At 39.9% G+C, this 24,233-nt stretch overlaps 1 protein-coding gene across 3 annotated transcripts in view; it reads left to right on the forward strand.

Moving 5' to 3' along the window:
- The window catches only part of TEC (tec protein tyrosine kinase), a 128,961-nt gene that overhangs the window by 27,168 nt on the left and 77,560 nt on the right, over nt 1-24,233 (forward strand). For 2 of the 3 annotated variants that reach the window (XM_086705114.1, XM_086705115.1), the window contains exons 1-2: nt 9,597-9,667; nt 9,758-9,943. In XM_086705114.1, coding sequence (XP_086561240.1) covers nt 9,659-9,667; nt 9,758-9,943 — 195 coding nt within the window. In that variant the 5' untranslated portion in view covers nt 9,597-9,658. Of the gene's footprint in view, nt 1-9,596; nt 9,668-9,757; nt 9,944-24,233 lie in introns of those variants that run through there. The other variant, XM_086705116.1, reaches the window with a different exon arrangement.

Raw genomic sequence — 24,233 nt, forward strand, 5'->3', positions numbered from 1 at the left:
CCTCTTGCATTGGGACAGAATTAATCCTCACGAGCGCCTCAGAGCAAAAAAGGATCCTGTTGGTTGTATGATGATTTGTGATTCTAAGACCCTGCTGATTTAAAATGCAGATGAATGTACTTTTGATATAAGAGGTTTTTCTTTCAAGTCTATCCAGTGACAGTAAGGGCGACTAAAAACAGTGAAGGTCTGAAGTAGATCCTTTCATTGCCTTTGAGGTTTGGCTTCTGAAGTCAATACCATTAAGGCTTAAATTAAGTGAAATCATTAAGTCCTCTAATACATGTTGAATACGATACAATACGTGATTGCTGGATCTTGCCAAATATTGTATTTTCTTGTGCTTGATTTGTGTAAGAGTATTCAGAGGGGAAAAAAACTTGGAAATAGGTTTTTGAGAAATTTCTGTTAAACAGAATGATACATATGTATATACACCTTGTATGTACATACTTATACCTACCTGCATGTTAGCTAATTGTGTTGTGGGGCTATCTAAATATCTGTATTGCTTATTGAAGAAAACTGGATTTGCAGAGTTTCATGTAGCACTGGAAAAAAATCAGGCATTGTTTTTTTTTTTTTTTTATATATAGGCTTGATCTCCCAAGTAATGGAATTTCCAGGCTCACTGAAATATATGATCATCTGTTGACAAAACATGATATTGAGATTAATTGCTAAGTATCACTCCTAAAGAAGTATCTAACGGGGCGCCTGGGTGGCGCAGTCGGTTAAGCGTCCGACTTCAACCAGGTCACGATCTCACCGTCCGTGAGTTCGAGCCCCGCGTCGGGCTCTGGGCTGATGGCTCAGAGCCTGGAGCCTGTTTCCGATTCTGTGTCTCCCTCTCTCTCTGCCCCTCGCCCGTTCATGCTCTGTCTCTCTCTGTCCCAAAAATAAATAAACGTTGAAGGAAAAAAAAAAAAAGAAGTATCTAGCTTGAAAAACGTGTGGTTAGGGGATGTTTATGAGTGAGAAACATTTCTTTGTTCTGGAGAATGTGATGGACAGTGTAGGATCATAGTGAAGTGAAATTCCTATAAAATACTAAATTTCAGTTTAAACCTCATACAAATACTGGAGGTTCTCTGAAACCATTCCTCAATTCTCTAACACTTAGCATGGCCTGGATTCCGATATCATTCACTCTTTTCTTTCCAAAGGTTTGTACCATGTGTACTGAATAAATATTTTTTTTCCCCATGGAAATGCTCTTTAATTTCGAATACAAATAGAAAAATAATTCTAGTTAAACTTTATTTTAATCTTTAAGCCATATATTTGGAATGCATCTGGTCTATGAAGTGAAGAATATGTGTAATTAAAAGAGTCATTCCTTATTCATCCATTAAAAAGGATGAGATCCTGCCATTTGAATTAACATGGATGGGCCTAGATGGTATTATACTAAGTGAAATAAGTCAGGCTGAGAAAGACAAATACCCTACGATTTCACTCATAAGTGGAGCCTAAAACAAAACAAAACAAAACACCCCCAAAAAACCAATGTGGTAGCCTGGCTGGCTCAGTTGGTGGAACATATGACTCTTGATCTCAGGTTTGTGAGTTCGAGCCCCACACTGGATATTGAAATTAGTTTAAAAAAATAAAGCAAAATCCCTAAAAAATCATGGAAAGAGCCTAAATGTCCATCTGTTGACGAATGGATAAAGAAATTGTGGTTTATATACACAATGGAATACTACGTGGCAATGAGAAAGAATGAAATATGGCCCTTTGTAGCAACACGGATGGAACTGGAGAGTGTTATGCTAAGTGAAATAAGCCATACAGAGAAAGACAGATACCATATGTTTTCACTCTTTTTTTTTATTTTTTTATTTTTTTTAAATTTTTTTTTTTCAACGTTTATTTATTTTTGGGACAGAGAGAGACAGAGCATGAACGGGGGAGGGGCAGAGAGAGAGGGAGACACAGAATCGGAAACAGGCTCCAGGCTCTGAGCCATCAGCCCAGAGCCCGACGCGGGGCTCGAACTCACGGACTGCGAGATCGTGACCTGGCTGAAGTCGGACGCTTAACCGACTGCGCCACTCAGGCGCCCCTGTTTTCACTCTTATGTGGATCCTGAGACCCTTAACAGAAGACCGTGGGGGAGGGGAAGGAAAAAAAAAAAAAGTTGGAGAGAGCCAAAGCATAAGAGACTCTTAAAAACTGAGAACAAACTGAGGGTTGATGGGGGTTGGGAGGGAGGGGAGGTGGTGATGGGCATTGAGAAGAGCACCTGTTGGGATGAGCACTGGGTGTTGTATGGAAACCAATTTGACAATAAATTTCATATTAAAAAAATAAAAAAATAAAAAGCAGTGATAAATGTAAAAAAAAAAGCAAAATCCCTAAAAAAAAAAAAAAAAAAATTGAATAAACAAGCAAAAAAACAAATCAGACTTGTAAATACAGAGAACAATCTGATGGTTGCCAGAGGGGAGAGAAGTAAGGGGTTGGGCATACTGGGTGAAAGGGGGTGGGAGATACAGGCTTCTACTTATGGAGTGAATTAGTCACAGGAATAAAAGGCTCAGTGTAAGGAATCTAATCAGTGATATTGTCATAGTGATGTATGGTGACAGATGGTAGCTATACTTATGGTGAATTTAGCATAATGTAGAAACTTGTCAAATCACTATGTTGTATATGTTGTATACCTGAAACTAATGTAACATTGTGTTCCAATTATACCCAGAAAGAAAGTCATTCTTCCATAACTAAGGCTATTTTCTGGTCTAACTTCTTTTTTACACTAATGAAATACTGAAAATTAAAACTCATGGTGGAGAGCCACTATAAAACTTGAAAATGACATATTGAACACATGCCATTTTTAACTTTTATTTTCTGTTTACAATTCTGATTAAAATCAAACAACTTAAAAAAAATTTTTTTAAAGTAATCTCTACACCCAATATGGGGCTTGAACCTACAACCCCAAGATCGAGTCACCATGCTTTACTGACCGAGCAAGCCAGGTGCCCTTAATGTCAAGCAACTTTTAAGAAAGAATTTTCATATGCTTTATATGTGGAAGTCATTATAAATTTTGTTTTAATTTTTTTTTAGTGTTTATTTTTTAGAAAGAGAGAGACAGAGCATGAGTGTGGGAGGGGCAGAGAGAGAGGGAGACACAGAATCCGAAGCAGGCTCCAGGCTCTGAGCCGTCAGCCCAGAGCCCGACGCGGGGCTCAAACTCACGGACTGCGAGATCATGACCTGAGCCGAAGTCGGACGCTTAACCACCCAGGCGCCCCTATGTGGAAGTCATTATAAAGGCCAGAACATTAATACCAACTTTTATAAATATGTTGGTATATCTCTAAGCCATCTGTCAAATTCCATTCATATGTCATTTCTTCACTGAAGTAGTCCACAACACTTTGAAGAGAGGTAATTATTTCCTCTTTAGTGGTCACATATTAGCAGTTTCTAGAGGCTACTAGTGTTCCAAAACACTTTGCCCATACCACTTTTATAGCCTCTTAATAGATTATATTGTGGCTCTTTGTTTTTAAGTTACTTGTTCCCATGCCTCCCTAGAGCAAAGATCATATCCTGTTCATCTTTGTGATACATAGTTCCTCATACATTATGGCTATGTAATAAATGTCAGAGCGCATTGTTACATGAATGTCTGAAGCTGATCCTTTGGGCAAATTAGCTCATGAACTGAAAATGGTGAAAAGATGGATGAGTGCAGAAGAGGAAACATTGAAGGGAAGGAAAAAGGTTGGCAGAGATTAGAGATGAATGAAATGAAAAAGGGGTGGTCAAGAATGATATAGGATATTATATGTTCCAGTTACTATTGGTATGTAACAAACCCCCTTAAATGTACAGACATTGGGTCCTCCTTAATCTCTCTCTGTTTTTGTTCTTGAAGCTTTTTTTGAAGAAACTTTCTCAGTCTGTAAAAAAAAAAACAAAAAAAACAAAACAAAAAAAACGAATGCAATGATGAATTGGATTCTTTATTCCTATTTTAAAACAATAAAAAAAAGAATATGTGGACCTAGATGAAGGCTTCATATTAAAAACAATTTAGAATACTGTAGCCTAGGAACACATATTGGTATTTGATTATTTTGTATATAATTTCCAAATTGCTTTTTAAAAAATTCTCATGTTTTCTCCTAGCAAAAGATGAGAAATCGTTTACCCACTTGAGAAGCTTGTTATTCACGTCTTGTTTTCACTAGTTATTATTTCCCTCCGAAGGAGCAAGAAGCAGAAAGGGAAATACTTGCTGGACATCAGTACATCCCTCGTGGGAGAAGAATTACTGCCAGAATATTATCACTTAAAGTGAATCTACTTACATTTCATAGTGAGTAGTGAAAGGAAAAAAAAACAAAAACAAACAACCTGATTCAGACATTTTCCTGAAAAATAAAGTGAAAACATGTTTATTCTATCTCATATATAGCACCATTTAGATTATAATTGCTAACTCTTAAAGTATGAACCAAATATTAGTTGTTTCCTTGAGATAAGTTTTCTGATGAAAAGCATGGCAAAAAAATTGACTGCCTTTACTCTATATTTGAATTTATTAGCACAGTTCTAAAGAGGGTTCCCCCCCTCCCGCCCCCCACAAAAGCATTAGAAAGCTTTTATCAGTTTCTACAAAGGTGTATCTGTTTGGTAGGATAAAGGCTAAACCACTACAACACAGAAACCATTATATGAAGTTTCTGAAATAAAACAGAAGTATATTCTTCTCTCATCAAGTAGGTTAGTGAGTCTAGGTTGGTGAGGCAGCTCTGTTCCATGAAGTCTTCAGGGGCCATGGTGATACCTTGAATGCATAAGGAAAGTTGAGTCTGTTATGTGTACTTCCCAGCTGGTACAGGTGGAAAATGCCCCAAATCCAGGGAAAGTAGCTTGTCTTTAAATTGAAGATGGTCCACATATCACTTCTCCACACATCCCTTTGGCTTTAACTTAGATGGCTGCGCCTAACTACAGGGAAGGCTGGGAAATATGTCTAGCTCATATGTCCAGGAAGAAGGATAGCATGATGGGGCAGGTCAGGGGGCAGGGAGGAAGCAAAAAACAGTCAGCCACAGTGTATCTTAGCATCTTAGTTGTAAATCGTGTTTTGATACTTCTGTTGGGTTATTTTATTGTTTTTACAAACTGCAAGGTCTTCATTTACCAGTGGCACTGAGTATGACTGAAGCAATTCTCCAACATTACTCTCATTCCTGACTTCCTGAAGACCCTCATCTCTTGAATGTTTCATATTATTGACTGTTGCATCGCCTCGTTCAGCAATAGGGAATGACCAGCAAAGAAGCAGAACCCAGTAATGTGGAAGGAATATTTGATTGAGGCCTATGTGATCAGTGATTAAGGAATATTTTCATGTTCCAACAACTTTTGCTTCTCTCTAGAACCACTGAACTATGAATGTCCTTATGAATCTCCCGGATAGTAATTATATTTGTCAGTGCTTAGAGGTATTGCATATGGTTGGTTGCTTTTCTCAAAACTTTTCTCCATTCATTTCTCTCTCTCTCTCTCTCTCTCTCTCTCTCTCTCTCTCTCTCTCTCTCTCTCTTTAACCAGTGGGGAGACCCCACCCTCAATCACAGCCAAAGACCACAGGGGGTCCTGCAGTGTGATACTGAAACCTGTCTTAAAGAGTACATGTTAAATCAATGCATATGGCTGTGTTCCATGGACAAACAGAAACAAGTGTCCTTACTGCAGTCCTGCTCAGTCTATTTCTAGGTTCCCTTGCCCCCAGTCCAGTGCCTTAATCATCCACCATATGACAGTGGGCTCGGATAGGGCGTACATGACCAGGAGAGATGAGGCAAGTCAGCTGGCCTCTGTAACTTTTGCCCTTTGACCCAGGAAGTCTTCTCTTCTTCCTTTCCCTTCCCTCCGCTCCCCTCCCCTCCCCTCCCCTTCCCTTCTCTTCCGATATTATTAGTAGTAAGTGACTATGGCTTTACTAGGTATCTTGATGGTTGGATTCCTCATTGGTTCAGCTTCAATAGGTCAGCAGGAAAGTACTCAAAACTTAGAGTACCATTAATCTGGTACTCAGATTTGCAACACTGGACAGAGAATGTAGCTTCTTAGTGGTTTGGGTTTCTCATTTGTGAAACAGTGACAGTTTCCGTTACCTACTTCAGAATATTGGTGTTCAAAGACCAATGTGTTAAGTTTTCCAAACTTTATTTATTTATTTAAGTTTTATTTATTTTGAGATAGAGAGAGAACACAAGTGGGAGAGAGGCAGAGAGAGCATCCCAAGCAGGCTCTGCCCTGCCAGGGTGGAGCCTGATGTGTGGCTCGAACCTGTGAACCGTGAGATCATTGAGTTACATTCTATCTTCAGCTGGAAGTCTACGTGAGGAGAATTTTCCTTCGTTTGTATCTCTGTGGAACTTTAGTAGTTTTCTTTGGCCAAGCTTTCCCATTAACCAACGAAGTATTGAAACAACAGAGAACTTTTAATTGTATGGTGTGGAATGGTGGAGGGAGCCCTTCACTTGGAGTCAGGATACTTCTTCTAGTCTTGGCTTGTGTGCCTTCGGGCAAATCATTAAACTTTTCTGAACCTTAGCTTCTTAATTTGTAAAATGAGTGAGATAGATGATGACTAGCATTTCTTTCTTTTCTTTTCTTTCTTTCTTTCTTTCTTCCTTCCTTCCTTCCTTCCTTCCTTCCTTCCTTCCTTCCTTCCTTCCTTCCTTCCTTCCTTTCTTTCTTTCTATATGAAATGTCAAATTGGTTTCCATACAACACCCAGTGCTCATCCCAACAGGTGCCCTCCTCAATGCCCATCACCCACTTTCCCTTCCCTCCCACGCCCGGCTAGCATTTATTTCAACTCAAATGGTATGTTTCTGTGTAAGGCTATTAATACCTCCCATAAATCATATAAATCTATAAAACATCTCCCTTATAAATCCTATAAAATGCATTTAACATATTTTCTACTGCCCCCCATGTTGAGACCTTTTGTGTTTAGAACTACAGGTGAGCCACACCCCATTCATCCATCCTTCTGGGCCTTCCGAAAATCTACCTTCCAGTCGGTAACTATGTTATTACTCACTAGCCTGGGAACTATACGTTTGCATATGGCCTGTTTTCCAGGGCATAGCCTGCTTTTCCCTTATAATCCATTGTTTAAGTTGTCATTTTCTTTCCTTTTTTTCATGTTTATTTATTTATTTTGAGAGAGCGCACGCGCATGTACGCTCATGACTGGGGTAAGGGCAGAGAGAGAGAGAGAATCTCAAGCAGGGTCCATGCTGTCAGTGCAGAACCCAACTTGGGGCTCAGTCTCACAAACTGTGAGGTCATGACCAGAGCCGAAATCAAGAGTTGGACACTTAACTGACTGAACCACCCAGGCACCCCTAAGTTGTCATTTTTACCCTGCATTGAAAATGTGTTGCACAACGATGAAGAGATGATTTCTGAAGAAGTGCTATTGACATGTCAACAGTTTCTAAGGGAAAAAAAACAAGAGTACTAAAATTTTACTTTAGAAGAAGGAGGACCAACTGAGATGCAAAAGGAGCAAGAGCTTTTTCTTTGACTTCTTAACTTAGAATAACTAATGGGTTAATTGGATCCATCACCCAGCTGTTTATTGAGAGGCTGCCGTAAACACCAAGAGTGCTGTAGTTAGTGTAAGAGCCCAATCTCTTCCTTTATGATAGTGACTCTCAAATCTACCTGCATGTTAAATGATGAAGCCCTGGGCCCTACCTCAGACCAATTGAATAAAAATATTTGGGTGTAGGGCCCAGACATTTAAAAACATCTTCCTATGCATTAAAAAAAAAAATGTTTATTATTTATTTTGAGGAGGGAGGAGGGGCAGAGAGAGAGGGAAAGAGAGAATCCCAGGCAGGTTCCATGCTGTCAGCGCAGAGCCTGACTCAGGGCTCGAGCCCACAAACCCTGAGATCATGACCTGAGCCGAAATCAAGAGTTGGACGCTTAACCAAATGAGCCATCCAGGCACCGCCCCCTCCCCCCCCCCCCCAGCCCCAGGTGATTTTAATGTGTGCTTAAGGTTGAGAACTATTTCCTTAGGAGCTTGAAATCCAGGCGAAAGTTAAAAACTATACATTAATTGCTATAGAACACAGAAGTCTATGATGAGTGATATAGAGATCATGGGTGCATGAATTGGAAGGCATTTAATTAACTGGAGTCATCAGGGAGGCATTGAAGAGCTGAGTTTTGAGCCAGTGGAGTTTTCATACCAACTACTTTGACAGGGTGTGGACTATTTGAAGAGCAGTGGGAAGGACAGATTGGATGTTAGGTTGTAGCCAGGTTGTGATTGTCCGGTGTCCATATGGGGATTTTGACTTTATCCTGCAGGTGGTAGGAAGGCTTTTGAGGAGTCACTGAGGACTTCTGGTGTATAAAAAAGGCATGAGAACTTGGTGTCTTTGAAGATGGATCCGATGGCAGTGAGGGGTATGTCATTTGAACAAAGTGAGACAAGAGCCCGTGGAAAGAAAGACCAGTTGGAAAGCTGCTATCATCGTCCAGATTATAATGCTCTGAGCTAGGAAAAAGGCAGTGGAATTTAAAAAATAATGATAGTAAACATTTGTATGGAGTTTTCATAATCAGCAAGTTTGTTCTCACGTCTCATTAAAATTCACAATAACCTTGGTGTATTTTGTAAATATTTTGTAAATGAAGGAACTGGTATACAGAGGTTAAATTGTGGTAAAGTAACCTTACTGAAATGCGGGTCCTAACTGGATGACGACAGAGAAGTAATAGGGGGTTGCAAGGGCTCTTCCGGGGCATCATGTTGGATGTGGACGTAGTAGAATTCCTAGTGGCTAACTCAGTGTCAAGGCTCTGGCTGTGCTCTCAGGTACCTCCTTATGTTCTTCACATTGACTTCCGTTGCCTCTGTGGTTTGATGTGCAATGACTTTTTATAAATGTGTGGTGAAGGGAAGGGAATAAAAGGCTGTTGTCCATTCAACTTCTATCAAATAAGAATTTTAATGTATTTTCTGAGTATTTTTGGTTTTCAGATAGTTAAATTTTATTGAATTTTAGAAGGCTAAGTCTAGGTGTGGGGGATCCACATACAGGGCTGACCTTATCCAGATGTAGGTTAGCTGTGACCAGGTAGATTTCCTTTTCTCTTGTGGTTGAGACAGGAGCCATAGGGAAGAGAACTGTGGGTCCTGGTGTAAACATTGGAGAACATCCTCACGGCTGGGGTAACTAGGATATTTAATCAGGATTACATCCTTATCAGAGCTGGAGATTGACTCCTATCCATCACTGTGGTAATTCATTTTGTTCGCAAATCCACCAGAGCTGTGTACTCATCTGTTTTGTACACCAGGATCCTGAGGCAACTTAAATACCAGCCTAAATCATCCGTGCATGTGATGAAATGCACTTTTTCATCTGAGATATTTGTTTCTCTGCAATCAGATAGCAGAAGAATGTGCCAGAAACCTATGGGATGCTGGGGAGGTACAAAAGGAATGAATCATCATCATGGCAAATCTTGATTAGATTTTCTTATGAAATGCTGGGAGGAGGCGGGGGAAGAAGAGGAGGTTGAGCTTTTGTGCCCTGGGTAGTTTCAGTCCAGGTGCATAGACTAATGTTCACCGGCTGCAGCCATGGTGAGGGTAAGTGCTATTTTGGTAATTTGGAATGAGAACATCTTTGGAAAATTAAGATGTCCCCTTTTATTTCAACTGTTTATCTTCTCATTTTAGAATCCTGGGATCTTCAATGGCAGGAGACAGAGTGATCAGAAGCCCGAGATGAATTTTAACACTATTCTAGAAGAGATTCTTATTAAAAGGTCACAGCAGAAAAAGAAGACATCGCCCTTAAACTACAAAGAGAGACTTTTTGTGCTAACGAAGTCCATGTTAACCTACTATGAGGGTCGAGCAGAGGTAGGAGACAATAAAAATTCATTCTGCTTTCTGCATTGATAATATTTTATAATATTATTTCCCCCCACCCCAAAATCGTATGGAATACATTTTAGGTTAGTGAAGTTTAAGTAATAATTTTTTATCATTTGGATCTGAATATAAAGTTTAGAATATGGTGAGAAAGTCTCTTAATTATGGTTTCGTGTATATGGATATACTTTTCATATCAGCCTGCTGTATTAATCCTTTCAAGAAAACATTTCTACGATGGTTTTATATATATATATTTTTAAGTTTATTTATTTATTTTGAGACAGAGAGAGAATGCATGCAAGCACATGTGCAGGGGAAGGGCAGGGAGAGAGGAAGAGAGAGAATCCCAAGCAGGCTCTGTGCTGTCAGTGTGGAGCCTGATGCGGAGCTTGATCCCACGTACTGTGAGATTGTGACCTGGAAATCAAGAGTCAGAGGCTCAACCCACTCAGCCACTCAGGCACCCCACCACATTATTCCTTATGAAATCTATTAAGTATATTGTATTCATGGATCCATCCCATAACCTACTGTATTGTGTATCAAAATCTGCTTTAGCTCGTATACACTGTGTCTTTGCCCCTTGCTTTATATGAATAGTTCTTCGTTATTAAGTGGAAATTATTTAAAACTCGTTAGTGATTTCGTGGATCCAGCATATTGCTGAAGTTGACCTAAAGCAGAACTGCTCAACTTTTTTTTTTTGTGATAAGCAGCTACTGCAAAGTGCCTTTTATGAGAGGAAGGAGAAGCGGCTTGCTAAAAACCTAGTCAGTGAGCATGTGGCATAGTGAGGTCTTATCAGTTGCTTTAGCCTCTGGGTTTACCACCAGATGAGGCATGTGAATGTATCGTTGCCTCTGGCCGACCATTTTTCTCCTGGCATCTTGGGAATGCGTTATCTAGTACTGCCAGTCCAGCCATGCTCCTCTAGTAGAAGCACTCTTGGATTCCAGGAAATGGATGGAGACCGTATTGCCCTTGTTGACCACATCTGTTATCTAGTTGGTTATAGTAGTCTGCTGGTGATCTTGTTGTTTGGTTTTATTTTATTTAATTCTTCTTTTTCACCTAGAGTGCCTCTCTTAGATTGATTGATTTACTGTTTTTGGTTGTTTGTCTTGTGTGTTTTTGTTTGTTTGTTTGTTTACTCCCACTGATGTCTCTGTGTTTTTGTTCCCCTAATTCAGAGAGAACGGCATTGTTTCTTACTGGTTGTCCTTAACTCTGTTAATTTCTGTTGTGGCTTGTCATGGCGACTTGTGGAATTCTTCTGCAGGTTCATGTAATATAGGACTAAAGTCCTTTATCCACCTTCTTAAATCCCTGAAATGCTCAAGACCCAACTTGAAAAACTCTTTTAGTGGTAAAACTTGGCCTGAGATGAAGTTATTTTTAGTCTTTGTTTGTCCTAGTTAGTCAGTGTGATTTTTTTTTTTTTGCATGTGTGTGTGCAGAAATATTAATGTTTTTATTTTTGTTTTTGTTTTTGTTTTTTTTTTATAAGCCTGCCCTTACTTTTTTTTTTTTTTTAATTTTTTTTTTTCAACGTTTATTTATTTTTGGGACAGAGAGAGACAGAGCATGAACGGGGGAGGGGCAGAGAGAGAGGGAGACACAGAATCGGAAACAGGCTCCAGGCTCTGAGCCATCAGCCCAGAGCCCGACGCGGGGCTCGAACTCACGGACCGTGAGATCGTGACCTGGCTGAAGTCGGACGCTTAACCGACTGCGCCACCCAGGCGCCCCGATGTTTTTATTTTTGTATGGTATATGTGCTATATTTCATTTATTAAATCTGAAAAATTTACAATTCCAAAGGGTTTCAAGTAAGACCAGAAATAAGAATTTTTATTTTATTTTTTTATTTTATTTTATTTTATTTTTATATTTAAAGCTTATTTATTTATCTTGAGACAAAGAAAGTATGCATACACGCCCAAGCACAAGTGGGAGAGGGGCAGAGAGAGAGGAAGGAAGAATCCCAAGCAGCCTCTGTGCTGTCAGAGCAGAGCCTGATGCAGGCTCAAACTCATGAACAGTGAGATCATGATCTGAGCTGAAATCAAGAATCAGTCACTTTAACTGAGCCACCCCGGTGCCCTGAAAAAAAAAAAAATTAGAATCTACAATAGATTTTTTAAATATACCTTTTTTATTTTATTTATTTATTTTTTATTTAAAAAAACATTTTTTTTAACGTTTATTTATTTTTGAGACAGAGAGAGACAGAGCATGAATGGGGGAGGGGCAGAGAGAGAGGGAGACACAGAATCTGAAGCAGGCTCCAGGCTCTGAGCTTTCAGCCCAAAACCCGACGCGAGGCTCAAACTCACGGACCGCGAGATCGTGACCTGAGCTGAAGTCGGACGCTTAACTGACTGAGCCACCCAGGCGCCCCTAAATATACCTTTTTTAAAAGTTTATTTACACTGGGTGTTGTATGGAAACCAATTTGACAATAAACTTCATATATTGAAAAAAAAAAAGTTTATTTATATTGAGAGAGTGAGCAGAGGAGGGGCAGAGAGAGAGAGGGAGAGAGAGAAATCTAAGCAGGCCCCGCACTCTCAGTGCAGAGCCTGACACAGGGCTGGAACCCACGAACTGTGAGATCATGACCTGAGCTGAAATCGAGAGTCCCACCGCTTAACCGACTGAGCCACCCAGTGGCTTAACTGACTTTTAGCCACCCTAAAATAGATTTTAAGGGAAAACAACAAATTTTTGCTGTATAGTAATTACTTGTTATAATTTGAACGTAATGTAATAAGTCTACAAAAAGAACAGAAATAGAACTGTGAGAGTGGTAAAACATGGTAGTTTCTTAAACAAAAAAAAAAAGCCTCAGAACCAGTATTATCTGCTTAGAAATATGGATTGATACAATTGAAATATGTTGCAATTATTAAGTCACTTTGAAGATGATAAATATACAAGGTTAAAAGTGCCCTAATTATTTTAGATTAAGTGGAGTAAAGAGAAGAGTGGAACCCTTTTTATTTCAGAACCTGGCCCATGTCTTGTCTGGGAGCAGCCTCAGCCACTGTGAGAACCAGAAAGGACAGAATGAGGAGGTTGTCACAACACTTAAATACTCAGCTTTGGGCATTCAGCATCAGGGTCTACCTCCTTTCTGGCTGCTAACTGGTCCAGGGAGCCTAGTCCTGCTTTAACCTCCACTCTGATGAGCTGGGCATGTTAATCCCTCCTGGATTCTTTTTCTCAGGGACAGACGTTCACTAGCATATGTAGGACTTTCAGCTTGAAACATGGTTGCAGATTTGTTTGCCTTTCACAGTTAAAAATAAATCATTGTCCATATTAAAAAGCTGGGAATTTTAAGAGAAGAATCTGAATTTTTGTAAAAATAAAAGTCTGACAATACTGGGCTGAGTTTCTGCATGACAACTCTCTGCCTGATTTCTAGGTAAGCCTGAGAGTGCCCCACTTTTGTGTTTCTTCCCTGTTTCGGTTAATGCGCTCAGTTCTCTGTTTTCTATGGATAAATATTCCAGTTTCCATCTCCCCAGTCCTAGAAGCACTGATCCAAAAATGTCTGTGACTTGAGTAACTCATAAGAATCAATAGGTATCAATATTATATATTTAAATATATATATATATCTTTAATACCTATTGATTATATCGATATAATTATATTATAATATATATAATTTATTATATAATAATTATATATTATATTGATTATATATATGTATATATATATGTATATATATATATATATATATATGTATATATATATATATATATATATATATATATGTATATATAGTCAAAATCTAAGACTAGAGGTGAATTAGAAAAACCATAGGGACCATTCAGGGGTTAGGATAAATAGCCCTAGAGATATTTATTTTAGTGGTTCATAATTCTGTTTTTAAAAGAAAAACAGTGGGTAGGCTTTTGATTGACCTAGTCACTATGATTCCTAGTGTCTTCATGGCAGTTAAAGGCCATTAATGTTTTATTAAAATCATCAGTTAATCATACTGTGACTCAGATGTCCATCTTCCCCTGGGTCTGTGAACCCCAGCTCCTCCAACATGAAGGCAACAAGCTTTTCTTCCTATTAAGTATAGTTTATTGTGCTTTTTGAAGTATGCTAAGAAATTCTGTTCTAGAATGATGAGAAATTCAGTCCTGCTGTTTCTTCCAAGTCTGATATTGGCAGAGTTGGATTTCAGTTTCTGCTGTGGGCTATTCCTTGGTTTGTCCTCCCTTGTTCTCATTGCCCTCAGTTAGCTCGTGTTTCTGTGCATTCTAGTGAACTGAGAAGAGATCTTCTTGGCAATTTATATTCTTTGCTCTTATTCATAATGACATAAAACATAGGTCCTTGGGGTTTTCATAAGTGATCTTGTTCTCTGGTCACGGAACCAAATGACACATGGGTTAGACCCCCTGACATGCCAGGGGAGCCTCCATGTGGAATTGAGATGGGATTCAAGGAAGAGCAGGAGCTTGAACAGGAAATAGGTTCAAGCTGGAGCTTGAACAGGAAATAGGTCTCTGGTGAGAAAAGGAGAGGAGAGATCTCTAGATGTTGAGATTTGGAATAACAAGAAAAATTCAAGTAGTATCTAAATCTACAGTTATCATTAGCTAAGACATCAGGAACTTGTTACAATTGGACCTTGGTACCAAGGTACTAATTGGGCTGGTTTGTTGTCTGTAACACTGTTCCAGTATGGAAACTGGTAAATAGTTTATAAAGTCAAAGAGTAGGGTCACTGGTTGTGTCAGGGATCCCCAAGGCTGTCCCCAGGTTTGGTGATTCACTAGGAGAACACACAGTACTTGGCACATAGTTGTCCTTATTTAAAGATTTAAAAAAAAATTTTTTTAATTTATGTATTTGAGAGATAGAGACAGGGTGTGAGTGGGGGAGGGGCAGAGAGAGACCTACACAGAACGTGGCGCAGGCTCCAGGCTCTGAGCTGTCAGCACAGAGCCCGAGTTGGGGCTCGAACTCATGAGCTGTGAGATCATGATGTGAGTCAAAGTTGACGCTTAATTTGCTGAGCCACCCAGGCACTGCTTTATGGCTATGATTTTTGACCGTGGAAGGAGACAGAGCTAAATTATCGAAGGGAAAAGACACTTGGGGCAAATCTATAGGAAACCAGGCACAAGTTTGCAAGAGTCTTTTCTCAGTGGAGTCTTCAAAGTGTGTACATAATTCTTCTAGCACTCACTTGTGGCCATAATGAAATGTTGTCTACCAGGGAAGCGCATTGGAGACTTAGCACCTTTTCATTGGAAGCTGGTTACATAGGCACCCTTTGTCTAGCATGTACCAAAATTCCAGACTCCGCAAGGCAAGTAGGTGCTCAGCATTAAACCATGTTGTTTGTTCAAACAGTTTAGGCACAATGAGCTATTTTTATCAGTGCTGGGAATGGTAGGACCCTCTCAGAGTCCAGGTTCCCAGATGCCAGCCAAGGGCCAACCTGGTAAAGAGGCCTTTCTCTAAGCCGCTAGGTCTCTAGGACTATTGTGTTGACTCTTTTCTGCACATTAGTAGTAATAGTGACACAAATTATTGAGTACCACATACAGACGAGGCACGGTGCTGGGTACTTTACATACATTATTTCCTTTCTTCCTCAAAATAGATGTTTTATTAGTTCCCCCTACTTAAAAAATGAGTGAGGCTTAGAAAGCTTAAAAACTTGTACAAGGTCATACACTAATGAGTTGCAGGGCTGTTTTCTTTAAAGCCTATTTTTAAATTTTTTTTTTTCAACGTTTTTATTTATTTTTGGGACAGAGAGAGACAGAGCATGAACGGGGGAGGGGCACAGAGAGAGGGAGACACAGAATCGGAAATAGGCTCCAGGCTCCGAGCCATCAGCCCAGAGCCTGACGCGGGGCTCGAACTCACGGACCGTGAGATCGTGACCTGGCTGAAGCCGGACGCTTAACCGACTGCGCCACCCAGGCGCCCCTTTAAAGCCTATTTTTGAAAGAACCTTGATAGTCTGGGTAAAATTAGAAAAAAAATCTATTAAATCTCTCTGTAACACAGATGAAATTTTATGTTAAAGCTTTTTGACACTATTTTTGTTTACTACTTTCAGTTATGATTTTTTTTTAAAAATCATCTTTTTGGTAGAAGAAAGTCAGCACTAGTCAGGGTTTTTGTCCTGGCTCTGCCACTATCTAATTGGACTTCATGAAACAATATTCTTCACCCCATGTATCTCTTTACGCTCTCAACTCCTCTTTTGTCATCTCTATTTCAACCCAACACGCATTCGATCTTTTACCAAATGCTATGAATTCTCCTTGCCTTCATCACAACCTTATTGCAGTTCCCAACTCCATTCTCTTGGTGGATTTACTGCCCTATTTGATTCTATTCTTGGTCCTTAATCTTTTATTTATGCGGCCATCATAGGGATATTTAAAACCTGTAGCTTTGTATCTTCTTTAGGATCAAGTAAAAACTCCTGAGCTTGGAATGCAAGGTCCTTGATGCCATTTTTCCTTGTCTTCCCTCTTTCCTCCTTCCACCTCCTGCTGAGTCTTCTACCTACTCTTTCACATTATGCCTTTCTTAATTTTTTTCAGTCTACTTGGCGTGATACATTCCTCTGTCAGCCTGTGAGGATCCGTCTGTCCATCCCGCCTTCTATATTATCCATCAAAAATGTGTTGAGTGCCTAGCAAATGCTCATCTTTTCTGACTCACCCCAATGCCTACCTTCTCTGAAGTCTTCCCTGTATCCCTCCCACCAAAGGTAGAATCCCCCCCACCCCACCCCAGCCTTCTGTGCTCTGTGCATGTCTTTGTTGGTGGCACCTTGGTTACCCAGCTTTAACTGCATAAATGTGTCCCCCAGTGGACTTTAAGCTCTTTGAGGGCAGGGCTCATAGCTTTTCCATCTTTGTATTTCCAAAAGTCTAGTGCAGAGTTGAAGATTCAGTACATGTTGGATGGCTGCATGGATCAAAGGAGAGATGGGCAGACCTCAAACTTCAGAAGCAGGCAGGACAGGTTTATCTTAAACATACATCGTAAAGAACCAGAGAGGTTGTCACACTGCTCATATGTAGAAGAGTCAGGATTTGAGTCCCTCCTATAATGCCATAGGTACTTTCCTTATTTTATTCCAAAATTCTTTGTGATGAGATGTTTGATATTATAATCTTTTACCCAGGTTAATTGTCAGGATGGTGAAGCAATCAGTTCTTAAGTATAATGGCGCATGTTTCTTGAATACTCTGGGTAGCCTCCCATATTTCTCTAGGGTCTTCTGGGTCTTATAGGGTTGTTCTCTTGACCACCCCTGGGAACGTGGAGACTCTTAGTGATATAGACATAAGAGCCTATTAAGGTTCTGAGATGATGTGATGTTTGTCTTTTAGTTGTATCTTTAGACTAGGTAGACCTCCCAGTGGGAAGCATAGGTTCACAAGGCCCTGCTAATCACTACCTGAACACGTATAATTTTCAGCACTTGTTAGGATTCTGGGGAATGGATATGGACTGGAAAAAACTGTTGCTTTTACAAGTCAATTGGAAGCATTTACATCAGACTCTAGAGGTTACTGTGTAGTTCACCAGCTTGTAAGAAGTAAGATAGTGAGACAGCTCTAAATACTCCACAGACAGAACAGTGGTTAGTGTCCTAGGGGTTTTATTTGTTTGTTTTGCTCTGAGAGGTCTCAACTATGTTAACCCATGAAAACTCATTTTCTAGTTGGCAGTTGAGTTTCCTTCTTTTGGAAATTAGATTGTATCAGTTTCTTGTCTTGTGTCTCAGTTTCCTTTCTTGTGCCTCTTCTCCCACTTTTCATTCATATCTGTTTTCTTATTCTACTGTCCTGGATCTGACTTTCCTCATCATTAGTCACTTTACAGGGCCAAGATCCGGGTCTGAAGTCCTATGATCTGATTTATTCCCTTAATTTGCCAAGTTAATCTATTTTCATTTAATGATATTCATTTTTTTTTTCTCTAGGAAGCAGAAACCTATTTAAGACAGAAGAGGGGGAGAATACCATTCCTAAAATTTGGGGGGTAACTTTTTATTTTGGTGTAGTTTCAACTTACAGAAAAGTTGGAAGAATAGTACAAGGGACTCTCAAGTAACCTTTATTCAGATTCACAAATTGTTTCTACTTGTCCCATTTGCTCTATAATTCTCTTGGTCGCTGTCTTTCTCTTTATTTTTTAATTTAATTTTATTTTTAATGTTTATTTATTTTTAAGGGGGGGGGGCAGAGAGAGAGGGAGACATAATATCCAAAACAGGCTCCAGGCTCTGAGCTGTCAGTAGCCCAACGAGAGGCTCGAACTCATGGACCATGAGATCATGGCCTGAGCCAAAGTTTGACGTTTAACTGACTGAGCCACCCTGGTGTCCCTCTGTCTTTCTCTTTAAATGCATGTTGTTCTCTGAACCATTTGAGAGAAAGTTGTAGACATTGCCCCTTTTACCACTTAAAAGGTCTTTGTGTATTGTCTAGGAACTAGGTCCATTCTGTTTTATAACCACAGCGTAAGGATCAAAGTCCAGACATTTAACACTGATACAATACTATCATCAAATCCAGAGTCCGTGGTCAAATTCATTCATCATGCCACGGATGACTTCATTGCTACTTCTCCACTTCCTCCTCTTGCCAAGTCCTGGATAGAATCCTGGGTTACATGTTGCATTTTGTTGGTCAAGATGTAAAGTTTTTAAATGTCCATGGTGAGAAGAGGAGAAATGTATAGAAGAGATGCTGTTTTCTTTTTTTTTTTGGTTACAGCCTATAACATGCCAGCTATCATATGAATACTCAGTGATTGTGTGTGAATGCCTACAAACGTGAAATCAGATTTAAAAACCTTTGCAGTCTATTCCCTTTCTCTCATTCTCATGGTCATCATTAGGAGTGGGGAGATCCCCCTCCTCCCAAAGAAATTATTGTAGCCTGGTCCACTAGGATGAGTAAAAATCACTTATTCCAGTTTCCATGTCCTCCCACCTTCAGTTTTAACTTTTATTCTCCCATGTTAAACAGTTGCTAAGGATCTGGCTATGATAGCTGTGGTTCATTCCCTTGAGTATTTGTATTACAATGAGACAAGAAGTATAAGGAAAATCAATATTTTTGTTCAGAAATGGTTACCCAGTTTATCTTATTCATAAGACTTAGCTCTCAGCAATTTTTAGTGATATCAAAAAGTCAAATTTCCCTCAAAGTTTTATTTAACAGTTTTGCCACTGAATATATTCAAAAGACTGTGCCATAGGCACTGAAAGCAATTATGAAAGGAACAATCCCCACAATGTTTGGAAATGGCCTTATAGTTGAAATAAATATAGTGTTTCTCCCCACCTCTCTTTTCCCACCTGCCTATCTTGAAAGAAATTTCTCTTAATTGGAAATGTGTGTAACTTGTTGCAGTTTTTTTTTTTGTTTTTGTTTTTTTTTTTTTTTAAAGAACTGTGTTTGACAATCATGATTTTTGTAACATGAGTTTTATTTTTCCCTGTTGCATCATGACCTACTGGGTTGGGGATTCTTAGAAATCTTTGAAGCTACTTTTGTAATTAGTAGTTTCTAGTAAGTGTTTGTTGATGAAGATAGGTATGATAGCACTTATCCTGAGGGACTGTTAAAGAAGAGATCAAATTACATGAGCAGAGGAAGATTTGGTGGCAAAAGCATAGATTCTGTGGATTTTGGGGGGTGGTGGAGGTTGGAGGGGTTGGAGACATCCACTTGGCCAAGGGTTGGAGTAGGACCAACGTGGGTCAGGGAGTGCCCCTTCCGTACAGAGGGGACAGCACATGCAGATACCATGGGCATGGAAGGGGGTTTGCTATATTTGTGGAACTGTTCTGTTCTAGACCTATATAGGCTTTTTAAAAAAAAATTTTTGGGGCGCCTGGGTGGCGCAGTCGGTTAAGCGTCCGGCTTCAGCCAGGTCACGATCTCGCGGTCCGTGAGTTCGAGCCCCGCGTCAGGCTCTGGGCTGATGGCTCAGAGCCTGGAGCCTGTTTCCGATTCTGTGTCTCCTTCTCTCTCTACCCCTCCCCCATTCATGCTCTGTCTCTCTCCCAAAAATAAATAAACGTTGAAAAAAAAAAAAATTTAAAAAAAAAATTTTTTTTTTACTTTTGAGATGGGGGAGGGGCAGAGAGAGAAGAATAGAGAGAGAAACCCACTCTCAGAGTGAAGCCCAACTCAGGGCTTGATCTCATGACCCTGAGATCATGACCTGAACCAGAATCAAGAGTTGGATGCTTAACCAACTAGACCTGTATAGACTTCTATAACTGATAATTACCAGTACACGTGGATAATTGATTTGTTAGTAAGAAAGAATAATTATACAATTTTAGAGCTGGGAGGCATTTTTAAAATTTTTATTTATTTATTTATTTATTTGTTTGTTTGTTTGTTTATTTATTTATGAGAGCATGGGTGGGTGAGGGTGAGGTGGGCAGAGACAGAGAGGGAGAGAGAATCCCACCATGTGCAGAGAGGGAGAGGGAGAGGGAGAGAGAGTGCGGAGCCCAGAGTGGGGCTTGAGCTCACTTGAAGCAGGGCTGGAACTCAAGAACCGTGAGATCATGACCTGAGCCAAAGGTGGACGCTCAGCTGACTGGGCCACCCATGTGCCCCTAGAGGTGTTTTAAAAAATGACCTCCCAATTTTTCACTTGTGGGAACTGAGGGTAAGGAAATGATCTGCTTGAGTTCACCTAGTAAGCTAGTTGCTAAGCCTGGACCAAAACTCAGACCTGAATGTTCCTGTGTTAGCCTGATTGTATAATCTTAGTTCTGGGAAGGATGTAGTATTTGGGGTGCTCAGGTAGGTTGCTTGAGAGTACTTACGAGCTTGTACACAGAATGGGCACTATCTAGTGACTCTTAGGATACTTTTGCTTAAAAATACTAATCACTTCTCTGCCTTTGAAGTTTTGCTCTTTTTGCACCTAATAGTTCCTTTTCTTTATCTCTAGTCCTCCCCTGCCCTCAAAGGTTATAAATGCCTTGCCCTTTTAAAATTACTGTTATTATAATAATAATCAGTAGTAGTATTATAGCCTTTTCCCTCACAAACTACATAATAATCTCCTTGAGGGCAAAGAAGAAACCTATCACACAATGCCTCGCACCCATTAGGATCTCAAAAAAGGTTTTGTTGACAATAATTACGATGGTGATAGTGTTTTGGGGGGAGCAGAAAGGTCTTTAGAGACATTGCGGTAATTATTTGTCTTGCAATTTTGTTTCATTTTATTTTTTTAGGAGATACATTATTTAAGTTTAGAAACAAAGCTGCATTTCTCCAAACTAAAATGTGGACGTTATTTTCAACTACAGGAGTCTGAACTGTCAGAAGTCATACAGCAGTTTGAGAAAGTGAAACTCCCATTTTGAGTTGTTTCTAGGTTGTTTAGGACATGCTGCATCTTAGCATGGTTGAAACTGGTCAGGCACACACAAGGAATTATCTATAAAAGGGAGCGTAGAAACACCTGTGTTGTTCAGCAATTCATTCTGTGACTCTTAGAACTCCTGCCATTAATGGCCTTTGAATTTTGTGAATATTCTGTACTTCTGAGATAAAATATTAAACTTTGACGATTACTACTTCAGATAATTGAAAACGGTGTAGTCTTATTACTAAAGCTCATTTACCTTTTTAAGTTTTGAAAAAAATGTTTTATGTTTATTTATTTTGGAGAGAGAGAGAGAGAGAGAGAGAGAGAACCAGCGTGCGACCAAGGGAGGGACAGAGAAGGGGACAGGCTCCAGGCTCTGAGCTGTCAGCACAGAGTCCAACGTGGGGCTCAAACCCACAAACCACGAGATCATGACCTGAGCCGAAGTCGGACGCTTAACCGACTGAGCCACCCAGGTGCCTTTAAAATTTTTAATCATGGAGAATTGTCCATAATACTTGCACCCTTCCACATTACTGAACACCTAAAATGAAAAATTGCACCCAAAATAGTTGTTTGTTGAATAAAACTAAATGAATAAGAGACTTAAATGAAATCTCTCAGTGATTTTTAATAGATTTTGGGAAGGGAATTCCCCCTTCCCCCAATTATCCTAGTTGTATGAGAAAACTTTTTTCCATTCTATCTTTATTCCACATAATCACATAGGTATAGCTGTTCCTTAATTTTATTTGCCACAGCAAAAAGGAACATGAAAGTTATAATTCCCTGCTCGTGAGATTGTAACATGTGAATTTTTTTTCATTTTAGAGGAACACATATATCATATATAATTGTTTATTTATAAATGGTATATATAGAATTATATATTTATAAGTTATAGAATGTGTAAATATTAAAGTATTATATATATTTACTAAATCTATATTAATATGTTAATTAATTTCCTGGCAGAAGAGAGGCCATAAGCCCGTACACTTAAAAAAAATTTGTTTTAGGGGCGCCTGGGTGGCGCAGTCGGTTGGCGTCCGACTTCAGCCAGGTCACGATCTCGCGGTCCGTGAGTTCGAGCCCCGCGTCAGGCTCTGGGCTGATGGCTCAGAGCCTGGAGCCTGTTTCCGATTCTGTGTCTCCCTCTCTCTCTGCCCCTCCCCCGTTCATGCTCTGTCTCTCTCTGTCCCAAAAATAAATAAACGTTGAAAAAAAAATAAAAAAAAAAAATAAAAAAAAATTTTTTTTAGTGTTTATTTATTTTTGAGAGAGAGAGAGCACAAGCAGGGGAGGGGCAGAGCGAGAGGGAAACACAGAATCTGAAGCAGGCTCCAGGCTCCCAGCTGTCAGCACAGAGCCCGACGCGGGGCTAGAACCCACGGACCTTGAGGTCATGACCTGAGCCGAAGTTGGACACTCAGCCGACTGAGCTACCCAGGCGACCCAGTCCATACACTTTTATTTGTTACACGGGCCTCACGTCATTTGTCTTACTCATTATTTGAAGGATTTCGAGTACGTACAGTGTGCTAGGGATGGAGGGATTAAAGGGTGCAGGACTCTGGCTCCGTTAAGCTTACAGGCTGCTTAAGTTATAGTTCTGCTTTCGCAGGCTCGTAGTGACAGACTTTATTCCACTGCATCCACCGGGCTGTGAAGCTGGAGTTCCCATCCTCACACCCCACTGTTTTCCCTCGCCTGTGTATTTCTGGAGTATCTGGGACTCTTACACTTCACTTGCCCTTGGGTTTCCAGGGGTGATAGGGGGTGGTTGCACAGACAGGATTTCAAGGCTTCCTTCTGTTGTTAAATTTTAGTTGGCTTAGATTTCACAGAAGTGCAAGTGTTTTGCATACATATTGCGATACTGTGTACTCGCTAGCATCTCCGTGAAGTGTATCTGCAGATAACCAACAGATTTCTGCACTGTTCACTTTGCAAGTGAAGAAACTAGGGGACAAAGCCAGGTCACCTTCTCTGAATTGACATCCCATCTGACTAGATGAACCAAGATGTCTTATCTTTTTGGCTAATGTGCTGTCTGTTAAACCACATTGTGCTAATGACCGCAAAGGGGGCCTGACTTCCTTAAACATAACTTCACTGACCACCTGTATGCATAGTTTCCTTCCTCCTTCCCTGCTTTGGCTCTGTGTATCAGACCTTCAAAAGACAGTTCTTTTAACCTTGATGGTTTGTGTTTCTTTTTTTCCTCACTGCCCCCCTGTGAGGTGGGAGTCCTATGCATACAAGTAAATTAGAGTTTGTGGAAGAGACACCTACAGAGAGAAAAGATTTCTGTGAATGGTTGTGTGAAAGAGGTTGAAAAGGGTTATGCTTAGATGGTAACCCTTAAGAACTTTAACGTGGGTTTGGTTAAATAGTTCATTTCGTAAATACTCGATTCTTCACAGAAAAAACTCACAAGTAACTCAATTAAATGTGAATTTAATCACTCATAGTCAATCCCAACAGGAGAGAACAGTGTCACAGCTGGAAAGGACCCCCTATAAATCTACCATAATATATTAAGTTTATTTAACATTTTTTATGAGTTAAGCAAATGGAGTTTTAGGTCGATTCAGTCCCGACTAGGATTGATTACAGTACAACATCAAAATAAATGGTACAGATTTGAATTGTCGTGGAAAAAGGCGAGTAGCTTTATGCTAAAGATCAAATATGTAATTCAGAATTTTTCTTTTTTTAAAGAAAATGTTTATTTCTGAGAGAGAGAGGGTCCCAAGCAGGCACCACAGTGTCAGCACAGAGCCCAATGCAGGGCTTGATCTCGTGAGCCGTGTGATCATGATGTGAGCTGCAATCAAGAGTCAGACACTTAACC

This window comes from Puma concolor, chromosome B1 (assembly GCF_028749965.1).
Source record: "Puma concolor isolate L17-30 chromosome B1, mPumCon1.1.hap2, whole genome shotgun sequence".
Taxonomy (NCBI): domain Eukaryota; kingdom Metazoa; phylum Chordata; class Mammalia; order Carnivora; family Felidae; genus Puma; species Puma concolor.